At 39.5% G+C, this 19,891-nt stretch overlaps 1 protein-coding gene across 2 annotated transcripts in view; it reads right to left on the minus strand.

Annotated features, from left to right (window-relative positions):
* Positions 1–228: 228 nt before the first annotated feature.
* Positions 229–19,891, minus strand: part of ESF1 (ESF1 nucleolar pre-rRNA processing protein homolog) — a 30,577-nt gene continuing 10,914 nt past the window's right edge. For both annotated transcript variants that reach the window (XM_081856989.1, XM_081856990.1), the window contains exons 7-14: positions 18,792–18,900; positions 16,837–16,975; positions 13,309–13,470; positions 8,807–8,928; positions 6,146–6,236; positions 2,274–2,341; positions 1,691–1,837; positions 229–1,234 (exon numbers count right to left, since the gene is read on the minus strand). In XM_081856989.1, coding sequence (XP_081713115.1) covers positions 953–1,234; positions 1,691–1,837; positions 2,274–2,341; positions 6,146–6,236; positions 8,807–8,928; positions 13,309–13,470; positions 16,837–16,975; positions 18,792–18,900 — 1,120 coding nt within the window. In that variant the 3' untranslated portion in view covers positions 229–952. The remainder of the gene's footprint in view (positions 1,235–1,690; positions 1,838–2,273; positions 2,342–6,145; positions 6,237–8,806; positions 8,929–13,308; positions 13,471–16,836; positions 16,976–18,791; positions 18,901–19,891) is intronic.

Below are 19,891 nucleotides of genomic sequence, written 5' to 3' on the forward strand. Positions count from 1 at the left end.
AGATGGCCTTCCCTGAATGCCAAATCCTTCTTTTTTCATAGTTATCTGGCACTACCATGGCATTAAAGGTCTTTAAATTGATTTTTTAAAAAAACTGAATCAAAATGTATTAAAGCATGTATTTCCCCAATTTTAGCCTAAGCTTCATGTTTACAAACATAAAAAATGACATAGCACTAGAAATTCCGCAAGCTATCGTAAATCTTTAAGAACAGACAAGCACAAACGTTATTAAAATGAACCAATAATCGTGTTTTTATTTACAGTTGTACAAATCATACATTCAAGGCAGTCATACCATGTTTTCAGTTAACCCATTTGCTTACAAGTTTGCAAATGCAAAATATTCAGTACACCATTATGGGGGGGAGGAACCCTTGTCTAACAAGGATGAGGAACCATTTGGTTGCTGAACTATATCCAACTCCCATCAGCACATGCAAGCATGGCCAATGGCCAGGAGTGGTGGAACTTGCAGTTCAGCAACATAAGTAAGGCCAAAGGCTCCCCATACTGGGCTTATACCACCTCTCAAACACCAGTTACCAGCTGCATATTATAAAAGTGGCAAAGACTTGAGTCCTATCAGGAGAATTCTGTCTGAATGCACGACAAACAATCACATGAAAGATAGGAGTACACTGCCAAGCCCTCCCACCATGTCGCTGTCTTCTGATGGCAAGTTGGAGAGTGACTTAAAACCTTGCTCTCCCTTGCATCTATGGACAGAATTAAAGGTCTGGGGTTTTTTTTATGAAACTGAATTGTCTGAACTATATTTGGCTATGTTACATGTATATTTTAAGGTGACCTTGTCCGAAAATCATTTGGCAGATATTTTTGCTAGAATTTAAACTTGAATTAGCAGAAAAGTTTGGTCTTCACCTGTAAATTAACATCAGCTCTGATTTCTTCAGAAGTCCAGTTTCCATCTTCAATGTTTGAGCTCTGCTTATTTCACTTTCTGTTTCTTCCTTGCTTGAAACTGTTCTGTTTTATTCTTGACGGACTTGATTAGCATTGACAATGCAGGATCTATGGATTTCTTGGCAGCAGGCTCTGCCATATTGTTCCGTCCCTCAGCTGCCTCAGCAAAACCTTGCTCTCTTCGACGAGCTTTCTCCTCCAAAATCTTTTCCACTGCTTTTGTTTTCTTAAAGTTTGGATCCGAAGGATCCAAATTAAACAAATGAGAGGTATACATGGCTTGGAATCTGGCATCAGCAACATTAACCTGCGAAGAGCAAGAAAGGATTCTTTAACAGCACTAGCTGAAAAAAAGTAGGAGAAAAATGTGCCCTGCAGGATAGTTCTTAATCAAGAATCTAGATCTTAAGGAAATGTGAAAATGCAACAGCCTGTTTTAAATATTAATTTTGACCCATACAAAAATAGGTTTATCTCATTCCAGGAAGGTGGCCTTATTTGGGCATCAAGTAAGTCCTTGGAATTTTTTTTCTGGATATCATATCCGCAACCCCCCCCCCCCCATAAACACAAAGAAATGTAAAACGTTTTTGATTTCTGACATCAAGTTCAAGATCTGCAACTCAATCCTTTAACTGTCCCTTTGGATAGAATGATATAAAATGTGTTTTTGCATAAATCGTAATGTAGTTATTGATCTACTTTAACACAAAATGACTAGCACTGTTATTAGACTTCAATAGGGGGAAGCCCGTAGTGTTACCTGGAAGTCATCTGTCAGCAGTTCCTTCTTTTTCACCAATAGTTTCTTTTTCTTTTTGCTCAGGTTCTGCTGCTCCACTATCTTGTCATAATTGAAGTGTCTCCTTTCATCTTCCTCATCATCCATCACCAGCAGAGCCATTTCAGCCTGTTACAATCAAAACAGATAGGATCTGTTTGCACAACATTTCACCGAATATGGGCTGCAGATGTTTCTGTGCCTCATCTAAAGGTTTGGGTTGCTAATGCATAATAGCAAGAGCTATAATTGCCTCATCGGTGCCTGAATGACAGCCTACCAGCAAGATACTCTGATCTTTCTAACGGAATACCAATATATAAGCATCATTAATAAAATGAGAACAATAAAAGAAAAACTCCAAAACTAGATCATTCATCTCATGGTTTGTTTTTGCAACTCATTACTTTTTGCAGATTTATTACCATGTAGTTTCCATTTTTAAGGTAAATACAACAAATCATTCCGTCACCCAATGCAACTTTGCGGTAATGTTAACACTCCTAACCCCAGGACTTCATTCCAATGTCTAATCTTAATACTACTTCAGCATGTAATCTACTACCTTCTGCTTTTCCATGTCATCTTCATTTTCTTGGGCATTTTCTTCTTTCTTGGACTTCTTGTTTGAACCTAATTATAAGCACAACACAAATAAAAAGCAAGTTTTTAAATATCCAAGCGTAACCAGATTGGCGACACTGCAAGAATGTATGCTCACTCTCCTGAATGCAGAAGACAGTTACATTTATTTGAGGAAAGTCAGCTGGAAATCAACACGAAGATGCCCACAGAAAATGGCCAGAGCCTTTTCCAGCTATGAGCAAGTAGAGGGAGTTGTTAGAGCGGGGGTTGCCAACCTGGTGCCTACAGGCACCATGGGGCCCATGAAGGTTTTCAGAGGTGCCCCTGTGCAGGTGCTCCAGATCCGAGCTTTCATTTTTTAAAGAAGTAAGTCTCTAGCCCTCTTAGAAAGAAAGTTATAGGGAGAAATGTGCAGGTACCTTCTAAAGGATTTCTTTGCAACGAGAGTGGTGTAGCTACCTTTTATATTTTTCTTGGTACTGAGGAATGTTCCCTGTTTTTAGTAGGCAGCAACAGCATCAGTGTGTGTGATCTTCATAGTCAGGGACAGCAGGACATTCCCAAGGGTGGTTCTCTCTCTTATTTTGTGTTCTGCCACCCTCCCCATGACAGCCATTTTGTGTTATGCCATGCCTCACAGCAGCCATATCAGGACCAGGACCTCCAGCATTTTCTCAAAACTGAAAATGTGTCAACAAGTCCAAAAATCTGCATTGATTTATTTCTAAAATCTAAATTCAAAATCCATCTTCAAAAGGATGTATTGTTTTACAGGTTCCCAATAGGTGCTTGTTAGGGGAAAGGAAAGCGTTTCCTTCTGAAAGAATCAAGCTTTTAAAATATGAAGTTAAGTGTGTGCCACATACAAGCTGCATTCACACAGCAATAAGTGAAACTTTCTGGCTTAATGTGGTTTATCTGAAACAAGCAGCGTGCATGCTGCCTGATTGTTCCAGTTTCTCTCCTCCCCTAGTGCGAGCAGGATAAACAATAAAGCTACAAGTTTTAAGAAACCCTGGCTCCCTGTTATCTCTGAACCAAGCAATGGGGTTTACTGTTTCCTAGCAAGTCATGATTACCAAGTCCACAACAAAGTATGGTTTCGGGTTGGCTAGTGATCATGCTTTGTTAGGGAGTAACAACACATCCATCATCCTTTGGTCAAGCAGAACAGGAATCAAAGGATTCCTGGTTTCTTTATGTTACTCATGCCAGGTAAAGTGAGAGTGACTGGGCAGTGAGCACAAGGAAGTCTGACTAATTGTTACAGGTGAACACACGTCATACGATCAAGAAAAACCCAAATCATGCTCCAGGCAGCATACGAAAGGGGCACCCCTCTAAAATTATGTGCAGTATACATTACGTAAAAGCTGCTCTTTTTCTGCCCCATGTACAGAACTCATTCTAACCAATTCCCCAAAGAAATATGTTTTTCTGTTGAAGTGCAAAATTGCCTATGGCATGAGACATTTTGAAACAAACAAACCACAATGCTGCATGTGTCTCCAGACTTGGTTTCCAGGAATCAAAAGAGAACAACAATCAAATCAATCATCTTATAAAAAACTGTTCAGGTATGATAAAACACAGAATATATTATGTGTTCATAACAATGACAATCCCCTGCAGTTTGTATGAACTTTGTTTTATAGGCCAATCAGGCCCAATTGCTCTCAATTTGTTTTCCATCATCGGCCAGTAGGAAATATGCATTTTGTCTTTTGCTGAAAAAATAAATTCACTACTGAAAAGTTAATAATCAGGTTGGAACAGTCATGAAAGTATTTTATAGCAATGCCTTGGAGCCAGGCTCAGTTGTAGCAATTTTCTATTTTACTTGATGTTCCACAGCCAGCAGATTGCTTTTTCAAACCTTAAAACGCATTTGAACATTAAATGAAACCTTTAAAACACTGTTAGAGAGAAACACAAAATGCATTACTTGAATTATTAGCTGCATATATGTGCTCAAATTCCAGCTACAACACTTAGTTTCATAAAACTCAATGAGTGTTGGTTAGGGCATTTAAGAACATACTAAGGAAAATATCTGCAGTTGCCCCAAAACTTTCAGCAACAATCTGAAGAGCTGTCTGAGTTAACTTGGCTGTTTAATAGGGATTTGACTTGTTTTAAATTGTAAGCCACCCCTTGGGCAAACTGCTTTAGAACCTTGGGGGCATTTTCCAAAGAAGCTTATGGAAGCAGAATGGAGGAATGCTTTTCAAAAGGAAGTTATAAATCTTGCTAGGGACTCCAGAAATAGCTATTTGAAATATGGTGGCTTTCATTGTCAGGAACTATTTCAGTAAGGATCAGTTCTACAATGGTTACTTTAATGTAACATAGTACAACCATCTATCAACTGCAGAAGGGTATACAGTGGTGCCTCGCAAGACGAAATTAATCCATTCCGTGAGGGTCTTCGTATAGCGGTTTTTTCGTCTTGCGAAGCAAGCCCATTGACAGTTTAGCAGATTAGTGCTATTAGCGGTTTAGCTGCTTTTAGCGATCAGCTGTTAAGCGGCTTATCAGCTGATCAGCTGATAAGCGGCTTAGGAAAAGGGGAGGAAAGGGGGGGGAACCCACAGGAACTCGCAAGACATTTTCGTCTTGCAAAGCAAGCCCATAGGGAAATTCGTTTTGCGAAGCGCCTCCAAAATGGAAAACCCTTTCGTCTAGCGGGTTTTCCGTCTTGCGAGGCGTTCGTCTTGCGGGGCACCACTGTATATAGTTTATTTTTCTCAACGTTGAAGGAACATAAGAATTTACTTAGCTGTGAATTCTCCTCCTGTTTTATTTCCCTAGACGGTGGTCTAGAATTCAGGGGTGGGGTCTTTAGAAGAGAGGTGGACTAGGAGGTATTTCCCATATTGCCATTATATCATGCACTATTTTTACAAAGCAGGAGTCAAAATCCCATATCCCAGCTCGCTTGACAGAAGACACATAAGTAGGCTAACAGGTGGGAGCTGATCAAATCGTAAAGGAAACTCAAGCAACACAATTTAGCCGTGGGCGTGGGGGAGAGAAGCCCTTTCACTCACTAAGGAAAATTATACTGAATTTTGATGCTAGGATGGGAGAAATATTGGGGCTCTCCTTGTGCGATGTTTTAGCTTCCTAAAAACAGTATTTTATCAGTTTGTCAGATGATCTGGAGGCTACATTCTTCCCTAACATCTCCCCTTCAAAAGCACTAATATTCTCTCACTAATCGCAAATGACAACTACTTAATGTTCCTGCTCCTCCCATCCTGGTGACATTCCTTCCCTCATGCTTCACTGGGCAGCCACTCTAGCAGGACACATTACACAGGAAGTAGCTTCTAAGTATTATTATTTTTTTGTACCTGTCCTACTAATGCTGCCTGACTCTCAAGGATTTCCTTTGCCTAGTTTCTCTAGCTCTTCTCAGTTTAGAACTTCCTATAAATGCCTTGATTTCTTAACCACCTCCTAAGCAAAAATACAACCCACCCACTGATCATTTTAGTTGCTGTCTCCTATAACTTCTCCTGTTTTCAATATCCTTTCTGACACAGAGTGACCAAAAGTGTGGCAAAAAATTATTATATACTGTAAAATGAATTTGCCACTTTTTCCCCATGACATGCTGATCTGACATTCACTGAGCTTTCTAAAATGAACCAAAATTATTCTGCGGCATGGTTGCAATCCATTTAGAGCCTCATCAGCAAGCATGGTTAGATTCCTAAAGGTTCATCATCACATCTTATGACTGAAGGATCTTTAGGAGTCTTTGGTAAGGGAATTTGTCAACATTTCTATGAAAATCTTAGTACATGATATCTACTTGACCACCTTTCACAATAGAGGATATCTAACCTGCTTTCCCAAGTTCCTCAGCAAAGTATGGGTCGTTCAAATCAACATCAGATGGGCATTCATCTTCCGTTAGTGTTTCGTCAGCAGCCGCCTGAAACAAAACACATTGCATTTCAGTTGCTAAACACCAGCAGTGCATTAGTAATACAAGTAAACGTAATATACAAACACAAAGTTTCCAAATAAAAGTTTCAAGGAGTAACCTCAGGGCGGATATTTGCAACACAGGAGGAAAGTGATTTAAAATGGCTGCTTTCACCAAAATCAAAGCCACTATAGGACCGTAGGCATCAATATGGGCTTCATTAACAATTACATGAACCCATACACAACTTTCAATGCTTTATTAACTTTTGGGTGATTGGTATCATGGAGAATAGCTCTTTCTCCCTTCCTCAGAACTCTTCAACAGTGAGCAGCTGTCGTGCAGTAGACAAGCTACTAATGTGTTTGCAAGAACACATCTATCTTCCAGCTGTCTCATACAAGAGGTACCATTTGTTACTAACCTTCTCCTAGTGATCAACAATTGTTCCTAAACAAGTAGCACCCGCTGTACCCGCTGTATAGAAGCCACTGCTAGCTAGATAGAGCTGGAAGATAAGTATTACCAAACCTTCAGCAATAGTTCCCCTGGAGATAGCATTTGTAGCAGAAGTTACTACAACTCCAAACAGCCCAGCAAGCATGGCTAATAGTTCAGCAACATCTGGAAGGCCAAAGATTCCCAGACCACTCTCTGAGAGTAGCTGGAGACATATATCATTTGACTTATGTTTAGGATAATTACGAAGAGAATATACAGAAGAGTAAAGCAATACAGTGCAGTGGGTGTGTTATCAAGTGTAGATATGAGAAATTCAGGTGCAACTTCACCCTTGATCTTAAAGATCAATGTGTGGGCTAAAAAGGAAATCACAGTCTCTTAGCCTAACCTCTCTTCCAAGACAGGTTATGAGGATAATATGATGCAATCTCTCTATAATGCCTTGTTCTTCCTTGTAGGAAGTGCAGGTTATTAATGCGATAAAGCAAATAATAATTTAGGATTCAATGAGGCAAACAAGAAAAATAATCAATGAACTTCTAATAAAGACATTGAACCCAAGGTCATAACCATGTGTGCAACGTCTGGGGCAAATGCTACATTTTCAACAATCGCTGATCCAACACAGAAATGTCCTACCAAAAAAATAACCTACAGTGGTACCTCGGGTTAAGTACTTAATTTGTTCCAGAGGTCCGTACTTAACCTGAAACTGTTCTTAACCTGAAGAACCACTTTAGCTAATGGGGCCTCTTGCTGCTGCCGTGCCGCCGGAGCACAATTTCTGTTCTCATCCTGAGGCAAAGTTCTTAACCTGAAGCAATATTTCTGGGTTAGCAGAGTCTGTAACCTGAAGCGTATGTAACATGAAGCGTATGTAACCCGAGGTACCACTGTATTAGAATTGTGAGATCAGCATCTCCAAAATAAATGTACTCCGAAGCACAGTTGTCTGTTCAACAGAATTCCTTGGCTGACATATTCAGAAATAATGGACATCCATATGGAGTCAACACTCTCAAGAGTAATAAAAGGCCAGCCTCAAAATTAAGCAATGTCTGGCACCCCTCTTGTTGACTTTAGAGGAACAATGAAGAAAAGTCTATCATCATAGGGACACTGTCATTAGTTTTCCAAAAGAAACCCAAAATGTATATTTCTTTGAAGACTTTCCCAGCGTTAGAGATACGCTTTTAAAATTCTGCAGGCAAAATTTGCTCACCACTTAAGACTTTGGACAAAGCTACAATTCTCATCCAAGGCTTGGCAGCTCCAACATGACATTTCAGCAAGAATGACCATTCCCTTTAGCAATGCAGAACTTATCAAGGACACAGGATCAAAGGAGGATTTTCTGGATAGGCTAATACACTTATTTTCCTTTAATCACAACTTTTAAAAAAAACACAAATCACATGGCTGCCAAAGGCAATGAAAAGCGCTCAGGCCTGTTATGACTTAGTGCTACCTTGATCAATCACTTGCCTACTCTTAAGCTTTCTGTTAAAGCACTTTGAAAATAATGTATATAAGAGGAATAGAAGACAAGTTGTAAAGCTGTGTTCCAGGGAACTCATGGTTCCTTTGAGGCTTTTATCAGGGGTTCCTCAGCAACAGTGGGAAAGATTCCACATGAACCTGCCAGTACAGCAAGACAGCACCAGACGCTCTCCTCAACATGCCTGCCTCCACTAGCTGAGATGTAGTGAATGGCAACAGGGGTGAGCCTTTTCAGAGATGCCAACTTGCTTGTGAAATGCTCTCTCTGAGAGGCTCACGCTGAGTTGAACTGGCATTCATGTTTGCTTTTTAAGCTGCTGCTTTTGCTTTTGTTATTTTATAACATTGGTTTTTGCTGTACAATGTCCGCAGCCGCTCTGGAAATCATTTTTCGAAGGGTATGATAGAAAAATTATAAATTAATTAATATCAAGTTTCTCGGAAGACAAGATTGCGTCCACTGTTACTAATCTCCTCTTGCCATGAGCAGCCCCAAGGGTGTGCTGGCTTTCCAAGCTATACATGCAGGCATTCCTTGACAGATGAGTCAACCTGGAAAAGGGTTCCCCAAAAGAAAGTAAATTTGTAGGGCACTTGATTAAATTTTTTACTACCTTCTGCTTTTTCTTCAGCTTCCTCTTCTCTTTCTTCTTATCCAGAAACTGTTCCCATGGTGTCAGCGCATCCTTCCCTTCCAACTTGTTTCTTACCATTTCTTCAGCGCTTTCTTTAAGTCCTGAGGTCAACCAGAAAAATACATGTAGCCAAGTTAGCTCAATACCTGTATCTGAAAATCTGGAGGCGGATAAACATCACACCCGCATGAAGCTACTGTCCAAATAGCAAATCAGAAAATACGACTGGTGAACCAACTGAGGGGTTAGAGAGACGGGACTTCATTCTTACTTAGCGGCAATGTCTCAGTGGGTAGTGACAAGCAACATTTCTCTGTCTCTCCAGGACGTTCCTTTGAGGAATTCTGCAGAATGCCATCTCATCACCTTATCTATTCTATCTATCTATCTATCTATCTATCTATCTATCTATCTATCTCCACACACACACACACGGCGCCATTATGAAAGGCTGGAGTCTCTAATATGGAGTTAACAGCTAGTGTGCACACTTTCTCCCTCCCCCAGTTCTAGCAGTTTTTGTACTGTAGAAAAATGCACAATGAATATGGCAGGGGCATCCCTAACAACTGAGATGGAGCCTTTCTTGTCCTCCATCAAAAATCTTGAAGTGCTCCTGGATGTGCAGCTGAATCTGGAAGCTCCAACTGCAACTGTAGCCAAGATTGGCCTTCCTCTACTCCAGCTGGGAAGAACTGCAATCCTTTTTGCTTGTTCGAGATCTAGAAATTGTGAGTCACATTATATTTCATTTCAAGGCCAGCTGGTTGGCTCTACTTGGGGCTGTGCTCAGAAGCTGTGGAAGCCCACTTCTGATTGGATTGGCAAAAATGCAAATTCTCTAGATAAAGAGATTAACAACTTGAAAAATACAGTTAGGTAAAAACAGCAAAAAATCCACATACGTGCCTTTGGCATAAGGGTGATGATAGTGCTCCATGACTAATTTTTCTCTTGAAAAATGCTCTGCCACCCAAAACTGAGAAACCATTGCTCTGGAGGCTGCACTGATGGAAACCTATCCCTTGCCATCCAAGCGAAAACTAAAGAGCTGCTCTTGACAGTTAACAACAGATCTATATGCAGGCTGCTAAAATTATTTAATCTGCTCTGTTGTTTTTAATTTATCCATTTGTTTGATGGTGCTTTAGTATGCATCTATCACACTTTGAAGGTTAGGTCTATTTGTTTATTATACTTTTACAGTTACTTGGGCTAGACTGGGGCAATAGATAAATGAGAGACAGAAGGCTTCTAGTATAACAGGAAATCCAAGTTTCAAAGCACTAATTCAGTTATTTAAGAATTATTTTAGAAAAATCAAGAGAAATTTAAATGAAGTGGCTATTACTAAAATCAAGTGCAAATTAGTCAGAATAGATAGGCAGACAGAATTTATCAAGTTCTTCTTATATTAATTTTCATTAGCAGCTGCAAGAACAGAAAGATCAAAAGAAGATGATGTTGCTATCCTCTACCAGTGTATACTCCCAGAGGGAGTTGAAATCATCAACCCACTAACTTAAGATTGTCATCTCTCTAGTTCCCTTTCGTCATCTTTGTGCACAAGAAGAAATCTTTAAGGGTAGCATTCCCAGACCTGTCAACAGCTAGAAAAAGTTGCATATCATATTGAAATGTTTGATTGAAAGAAACATCCTCTTCCCCCAGCCCCGTCCAATGACGCCTTCATAAGGCCAAAAAACAAAAAACCCCACATCCCATTGAATAGCATACTACTTGAGTTATGAGAGACTGGAAAAGAGCATAAATCAGTTTCTTCTAAAAATCAAGTTACCTATCATTAAATGTATTATCTTTTACACACTCTCTTGTCCAGTTTCCTGCTGCTGCCCCTTGTACCCCTGAAAATCTGCTCCTGAGGGTTTAGAGCCTTCAAAATGGCGAGCTGAAGCTGGGGTAGAAGAAAGGCTGGTAGAGTGTAGCAATTTTTGATCTAAGAGTGCGCTATTTTACATTTATACACATGCACACTCTGTTTGGACATAATGCCAAACCATGGTTTGATACTAAACATAGTTTAGTGCTAACCAGTTTGCAGTTACACCTGAGCTGACAAACTATGGTTTGCAATGACCCTGCAAACCAAGACTTCAAACCAGCAAGGTTTGGTGTTACATTTGAACCAACAGACACAGTTCTTTATAATGGCCATTAAACAGAGGGCCAGATCTCTATTTCTAAGGTTTAGCTTAGAAACAAGTAATTTTTAAAAAATCTTAACAAGGTTCGAAGAGATCATTTACCGGTAAATGATGGAACTGCATGCACAGCCAAAACTTTCTTTTTCAAGTATAACTGCTACAGCTACAATTCCTGTTTTTCTAAACAGAACCTTAAACGCGGTGTGTCGTGATGTGCTAGCAGTGCAATGCTTTTTCCAGCACAGGGAAAAATCATAATTGTGTCATCCAGGAGGACACACTGCCTTTTCACCTAAGACCAAAACTATCATGTCCCTTTAATTATATTTTTTACAGAATGGACATGATGGGAGAAAGAGCTCCATTGAGATCATGTACTATCCTTATATAACACATATTCTGGCAACTGCAAATATACTAAAATATTATTATTATTAGCAGTACTAATGTTATTAGTAGTAATAGTATTTTCTCACCCACTCTTCATCATATGGTCCCACAGAAGGTTACAACAATTTTTAAAATGCAGTATCAAAATCAGCTAAAAGAAATTACAGCCAAGAGAATGAAGTGGCTCCCATAAGAAGATATCCGAGATGTCAAAGGCCAGGGGAAAGATAGGTGTCTTCAGCTGTTAATACTTTTGGAAACAGTCTGATATGTGTGTTCATGTGAGATATATGCAAACAGTGGTTTTTTAAAAATGTACTATTGTGATCTTTATCACCTTGTTGTGGTTGTTTTACTGAGTGATTACTACCCTGAATGAGATTGCTGGATTGACGGACAGATATAAATACTTCAAATGAAAATAAATGAACTGAATGAGTTGTCCAGCTTTCTTAATGAACTGCCTAGAAAATGAAATCAATTTCTCCATCTGGAAAAGTTGGAGTGGAAGGAACAGCCTTTTCATGAAACCAGAAAGGGTTTGAACTTCCTCCACAGATTAGATTGTCTTAGAAACAGCCAGCCAAATAACTTTCCAAGAACAAATGTGATTGTCTAAGGGGTGACAATATACAAAGCGTAAGAAATAAAATGAGCTGTTTAGAGCAAACAGAACATATGCTTAGAGGCTGAAGGAGGCATAATATATCCCTATGCTCATTGATTTAAAAATGCACACATACAGTCACAAAACTTTCTTATTTAACTCGTTAATACTGAAAATTCATTGGAACTGTTGAAGATAATGAACTGCAGAGCCTCTCCACGGCAAACCACCAGTGCAGAGAAGCACACTGTGGACCATGTTTTCTTGGTTTGTGAGCCACTGCAAGGACAGAAATACCTTTGCTGAAGGGTAAGATATAAATCTCTTAAAAAATAAACAAGAACAGACATGGAGTGTGGAGAACTAACAGGCACTGTTCATTCCTCTTCCTTCTTTTTCTCCACATGAGACTGGCTGTGAAAGTCCTTGTGTTAAGACTTTCCCAACTCACGTGGAAACTGCCCTCGTCTAAAAACCGGTTTCGACAGATGCCACAGAGTGGCTGTTCCATAATGCAAGCCATTTATTGCAGTAGCATCCCATAGGATTTGGAGACAGGAGAGGACTGACTGCGGGGGGGGGGGCGACAAGGAGATTTTATTCACCTTAGTGCAAACTTTCTGCCTGGAGGTTTGCAGGGGGACCTTTCTTCATTTCAATTTGCAGTGTAAGAACACCGTGCTTTTTAGAAGCAACAGTCAAAAGAGAGCAGCTGAAAGTGACCTGCGCATGGTTTTCAATCAGAAGACATGAATTAACATTGGGTGTGCACGCAACACTCAGGACTCAACTCCTACCTTTAACAGGGGTGGAGTGACGAATACAAAGGAGGTAGAAGAAGCAAAGAGCTGCATTTGTATGTGGAGACATTTGGCAGCTGCCCTTTTGAAAAATGAAACACCATTGTACCTGCATGGCAACTCTCTTCCATTTGCATATTAAAGGCACAAAGCCCCACTTTGGGTCATAGCTGGCAACTCCATCTTTCTTGTGGGGTGGGGAAAACCTCAAGGCCACAAATATAATAGTCAAGGAGTATTCTTCAGCAGCTCACCAACCCCTAATATTATTCCCCCTAAACAGTGGTTCAAAGCTCAGCCAAAAATAAGCCCCAAAAGACAGAGAAAAAGAGTGAAAGAAATGTTAGCCTTGAAAAAAATATTTCAGTACGTTTTGAAAGAGTAACTTGGAAATTAAAGAATTATAATAAATTTGCACTGTTGAAATGGTTACATATTTCTATTGCTGAATTTAAGCTGGTCAGTATTAAAAAAGAGAAAGGGGATTAAGGAACACTGCAAATAGTATAAGCCATCTACCTGGAACCCATTTGATTTCCATTTCCATATCAGTTTCTTGGTGTTTCTTTTCTTTTTCCTGGATACTCCTAAGTAGTTCTCTGTACTTTGCTATTTGCTCTTCATCATCCTTGGAGTGTTGCTTATGTTTATCACTGTCTGTTGTATGCTTTACACCAAAATCTTTAAAAGAAAAGAGAAAAAGAGGAACTTCCAATAAATAGGTATAGAAGTCTAAAAAGGAGAGACGGCTCATCTTAAGCATAATACACCAGGGATGTGGAATCTGAGGCCTTCCAGATGTTGCTGGACTCCAATTTCCATCAACCCCAGCCAGCATGCTCAGGGATGATAGATGATGTAGTTTGTCAACATCTGGAGAGCCACAGGTTCCCCAGACATAGTCTGTACTGACAGAATGGCTCTTCCGGATTTTATACTGGGACCTTTTGCACGCAGAGCATACCGTATCACTGAGCCACTGTCAATTACCCTGAATTTAAATAGGTACTGTATTTGGAAATGATTTCTGACTATCGGTCGAATAAAGGAATTGATTGATTGATTGGTATTTGGAAATGAATAGTAGTCAGAAACACATTTCACCAGCTCCACCTTGTGGAAAACTAACACAGATTTTCCTCAATAATTGCATTCTTAGATTTAATAAAAATTCAGTTTATCCTTTGGAAAAAAATATTTATAAAGCACAGCAAACCAAGATGAAATGGAATGACTGCATAAACATCTTAATAAATATATAGAAGAGTGTAAGAAGCACAGAATATTCTTCTCATCTCATCACACTTATTACATTTCTATTCTAACAGCTGAAATTCATTTTCCCCCTGTTTGTGCTTAATGCCACAATAAACACACTGGCTAGAATTCTGTCATGTACCCAGTAAATCAATGAATAAAACATCAGGATCATGTTAAGGAAATGGCTGTGTATTTTTCTATTAAAAGCTTCTTTCTGAAAATATAATTAAATTCAAGAACCTTCCAAACTGGAAATACACCAAAAAGTCTTTGGTCTGGTGACACAGCTTAAACCACCTTTTTTAACGACAGTGTACTTTCATGTAGCCTGGAGACCACAATGAATACATAATGCAATAAAAATAAGACATTTTCTGGAGCAATAATCAACAATAGTAGATTAAAAGTATTCTTTCGGCATTGTGATGCAGCTGTCATAAATTGTACGGAATAAATAGAAAACGGAGGTATTGCTGGCTTATATGTTCACTGAGTAACTGGGATGTTAATCTATCAGCTTCCAAGTGATATCCCATTTGCTTGTTTATTTCATGCGCGCGCACACTCCACATAATACAATTAGTTCCCTCTGTATACCATATAGATCAGTACATCGAAAACTCACTGAAACAACTTGGGGGGAAAGTATATGGGAATATCAAAGTCCCATTACAATGCTTAAAAAAAGTTATATGGGCAATCAAACTAAGTACCTTTCAGCTATATTTTGGGTTTCTCTGTATTAAAAATCAAAGTGACAGCCCTTTGGTGTAATGGTGTGTGCCACTGTGAACTTTTTACATGCTTGACTTCCACAGATCATGGCATCAGTATAGATGACATAACTGGATATAAAAAGAGAACCCCATTATGGAACTATATCTGACCTGGGTACTAGTCCTTATCCTAATGTGACCTGGAAGTTATAAGTAAATATTCTGCTCTCCTAATACTTAATGTAAAAATCAGAACACTAGTTCTTTGTTACCAGCAAAGATTAATTATCACCTTCTGTAGGAAAGAAGGGTTTCTACATAGACAATAGAATCTTCCCTTGAAGGTAAACTCAGGGTTCAGGAAGCATGCAAGATAACCAATTTTGTCATTTATCCCTAGGGCCATGCCTTTTGAACCGCAAACTAGGCAAGGTAAACAAACAGCAAACAGACAGGAACTTGTAGGAAATAAACAGTGGCACACAGGAATGAAGATGTTAAAATCATCTCTTCCCCATAAGCATAAATTAGCTTAGTACTTTAAACCCCAGCTTTTCAATGGCTGGGTAGCTCAAAAGCTCAACAGGGACCCTCTTTTCACTCCACACTCTCAAGTATAAGCCCTATCCTTCATGGGTCCCCAGACCAAGGAATCTGTGAGAGAGACATTGGAGCCTCCCTGGTACAGGATATTGATGGGGAAAGCAGAACTGTCACAGCCCTCTGATTCCATGACTTGGGTTCCACCCTCTCCAGGGCAAGTATACCCTTCCTCGCCTTTACTTTTCATGTGGGCACTGTGGCAAATTGTCACACTCACTATCTCTAGGCTGTTGATAGGGATCCTGTTACTCTTTGAAGAGTGTTGTGTGATTTGCTGCCCACTTTTATCTGTAACTTTGCTGTTTGAAAACAGCATCCATGCACGCTTGTCACTTTTATTCCAAGTAATAAATCTATCCTTATTTATTTCCTATTGCATGAACTTCTTCTAGGCATTTGGTTAAGGTTAGAAATGCATATTCATAATGGATGCATGTTTTACCTGCAGCAAAATCCCTAAATCTATTGGGAGTGTGCACAAGAGTACATGTGAGTGCTGGATATACATGTGGGTTCAGACACACACTTTGTAAGTATAGCAGAAGATTTAAAGTTCTCACCACACTTTCTCTATCATCCCTGAGGAAGTAGAGAAAGATGGATCACTAATGCACCAGAAAAGAGCTCAAGCCTGTAAGATGCATACCAAATGTTATCCACAAATGCACACATCAGCTGGCAAGGCTCAGTCTTCACAACCCACAGAATATTAAGTTTCTCTACAACTGCAAGATTTCAGGAACCCAATTCCAAGGAAAAGAAACATTTCCATGAACAGTAACACTAGCCAGAGCTGCAGCAATTCAATTGTTCCCAAGGATCAAAGAAAACATATTTCAACCACATACACAACTCCAAAACCTTGTTTACAGAATGATGGTTAATACATTTTTTTTTTTTTTGGTCCCAGCCACCTGTCAAATTTGCCCCTCCTGGGGTGGGGAAAAAAGGATCTGGTTCCCTATCCACGCTTAACTTGCTTGGGTCCCAGTACGTTTCTCAGCACAATTCAAAGTGCCCAGTACGTTTCTCAGCACAATTCAAAGTGTTGGTGCTGACCTTTAAAGCCCTAAACGGCCTCGGCCCAGTATACCTGAAGGAGCATCTCCACCCCCATCGTTCAGCCCGGACACTGAGGTCCAGCTCTGAGGGCCTTCTGGCAGTTCCCCCTCACTGAGAGAAGCAAAGTTACAGGGAACCAGGCAGAGGGCCTTCTCAGTAGTGGCTCCCGCCCTGTGGAATGCCCTCCCATCAGATGTCAAAGGAATAAACTATCTGATGTTTAGAAGACAACTGAAGGCAGCCTTGTTTAGGGAAGTTTTTTAATGACTGATGTTTTAATGTATTTTTAATCTCCTGTTGGAAGCCGCCCAGAGTGGCTGGGGAAACCCAGCCAGATAGGCAGGGTATAAGTAATAAATAATAATAATAATAATAATAATTACTGAACCTTCACAAATGCAAGTACCTTGCTGTTCTTCCTCCTCTTCCTCACTTGATGAAGCCAAGTATGCTTGGAAGTCCATGTCCAGAAGCTCATCTTTTTTAAATGTTCGGCTGAGGGAAGTCACTCTCTCATGATCTGTCTCATCCCAAGTGATGTCTACCTTAAGACGGAAAAAATATTGTGCTTTACCCTCAAGTCGCATACGTGTATGCATATACATATAAAGACTGGCTTAAAACAAACTCAATCCTCACGCTAGACCACAACAAAGACTCAACCTTCACATTCAGAATTAAAATTTATGGCTGTCAGCATTTCTTGCTGCACTCTTAAGGGATTTCAGAAAAGCCCCATTCCCCAGTATGTCCACGATTTTACACAAGTGAAAAGCGGCAGTGAAGAGACCGGGGAGAAAAGAAAATATGTAAAGACAAATGAGCAAGGGCTGGAGATAAACCCCCAGAAATTTAGTTCCAACTGCAAATGAAATATTAAAAACTGAAGAGCTAGTGGTTTCTAAGTGTTGTTTTATGACCTGGTCAGCACTCTGTGCATGGATTAAGTGTTTACTGCCTTGCCAAAAAAACTTCCTTTGAAAGAAAGAAGAAGTAATTTGAATCCTAAAAATATATTTTATTCTTGGATATTGTCCTGATTGGCAGTAGTGGTGGACACTATCATTATCACCATCATCCTGTCCTACGGTTTTAGCAGGGTGTGGAGTACGGCTCAGTTTACTACTTTTGCATTTATTCACATTGTTCCTGCTAGAGTGTCTGAATTCCTGACAGAGTCCTGTTTAAATTCAAAGACTGTCTATGCTATTCTTTTCATGTATTGCATTTGAAGTCCTTTATGCCAGTACCAGAACTTATTATGTTGATATATTGGTATTTTTTGTTTGACATGTTCCCTGTTCAGAGTTAAGAGTTACTTATGTTTTTGTTCAATTATACTGGAATGCAGTGGTTTATGGAAATACACAGCAAATACCATAAACCACAGGAGACGGGGTGAAAATGGGGTCATAAAACATGAAATGGGTATATCAGAGGTGAAGCAAAAGATGTATTCTCATGCTATTTGGTATATGTAAAATAAAGTTTAGAAGTGAGATTTCTCTCCTAGAATGTTCTGGTTGATTGTGAAACAAAACAGATCACTTTTAAGTCAACACAGAATCCATAAGGCTCTCTGATTTCAGCAACAGCCAATGTGTCAACAGCGTTAGAGCACTGGACTTAAGATTCTGAGTTCCTAACCCTGAGCTCCTAACATACAAATGCAATTGTATTTAGAACATGCTTTGCAACAAACATCAGCTATGTGTCACCTTTGTTCCAGGATTTACAAAATTTCAAATGCAAACTTTCCAGCAATGAAAGGTATTTTTTTCCCCACTTGTACTACACACACAATTTTAAATATATATATGTGGAGACTGATGTGTGCAACAAATGATTGGTTACAAAGAGAGAAAAACAGAGTGCTTAGAAAAAATGACTCTGTAAACAAATTTACACAAATTCTTTGGAAAAAAATGTCTGAATCCACTTTTTTCCAGAAGTGGAAGAACACGTTAATCAGATGTTTAAAAGATGTGACTAATGTGTTTAGAGTAATACAAATTCAACAGGCACATTAAAAGCAGCTAGCACAAGAGAAAAAAAGGCTATGCAGAATGTATTTTAAGCTTTTTTAAAAAGAAAACTCCCAATCAACACTGCCAAAGCGCGTGCGCACACACACACACACACCGAACGAGGTCATGAACCCACAAAAATCCATTGCATGTCCCCAGGAAGATAATACGTGAGAACTTCGCTTTTGACTTTTGATAACTGCATCAATACAAAATTGATCTTTCCTGCCTTTCTATCTACAGTGTGATCACTGCTGTATTTACAATCTTTACAAATTAAGAACTCGGAAAACTAAACAAGTTCCAAAGGGCTACAAAAACACTGTTAAGGTACCTTTGAAGTCGACACAGCAGCAGATGTGAAGTACTTTGGTTTATAAGAGTCCACTTCTGAGGCCACATCCTTTGGCTCATCATCAAATGTCACATCATCTGGAATGAATCTTAAAAGCCGAAAAGAAAAGGAATTGTTATTAAAACAGATACAAGGAGGCTTCAAAGGAACAAATGTTGATAGGCCCAGCCTCTCTCTTAATTAGTATTCGCTGTTATTAGATATATTAGAAAACAGTTGTTGTTCAGTCCATGGTTTGGGTGAAGAGGTCAGACAAAAGTGTTACATTTCATTTAGCACAGGGAATGTCTGGTCAGCTCCAGTTTAACCCCACTGAAAAAATGGTGACACCCCAATTACTGTTGCTGAACCTGTAACTCACAAGGCCTCGAAGGGTAGGAAGCCAGCAAAGAGGCAATAGCTTAGTGGAAGAGCACAGATGTTGCACATGAAAAATCCTAAATTCAATCCCCGGAACCTCCAGAATCTTGGGAAGCGGAGCTGGAAAAGACCTGTCAATGAGACCCTGGAGGCACACGGCCAGACAGAATAGCAAACTATACTGAGTTACAACAGACCATTGGTGTGACTCTTTTTAAAAGGTAGCTAAGTATGTTTAAGGTGAAGTTCAGTTTATTTTATTTATTAAGTTAACTTTATATATCACCCTCCATCCAAGGATCACAGGGTGGTAGCTGTATTGCTGGTTAAATGTTTAATGATTATTGTATTTGTTTAAAAACCACAAAAATTCATAAAATAACAAACAAAACCCTAGCTCCCCCTCTGCAGTTGTCACAGAAAGGACCAGTTAACATCATCAGCACTGAGAGTTGTGAATTAACCATCCTCCGGTCAAACTGTTCAGCATTTCAGTCGCTTGCAAAGCAAATACTCTCCCCGATATCCAGTAAAACAACACCAACTCCAGTGATGAGTGTGAGAAACTTAGGAGGGACATACTTAATGGCTCTCTGCTTATAGCATTGACACTGACAGTGAAGGAGCATGACACTCTAAAAACGTAAATTCAATTTTGGATGCAACATTAAAACACAACTTTAACTGTGTTAAAAAGCACCCTAATATTCAAAAGATGC

The sequence above is a fragment of the Podarcis erhardii genome (assembly GCF_964252035.2).
Source record: "Podarcis erhardii genome assembly, chromosome: 3".
Classification (NCBI taxonomy): Eukaryota; Metazoa; Chordata; class Lepidosauria; order Squamata; family Lacertidae; genus Podarcis; species Podarcis erhardii.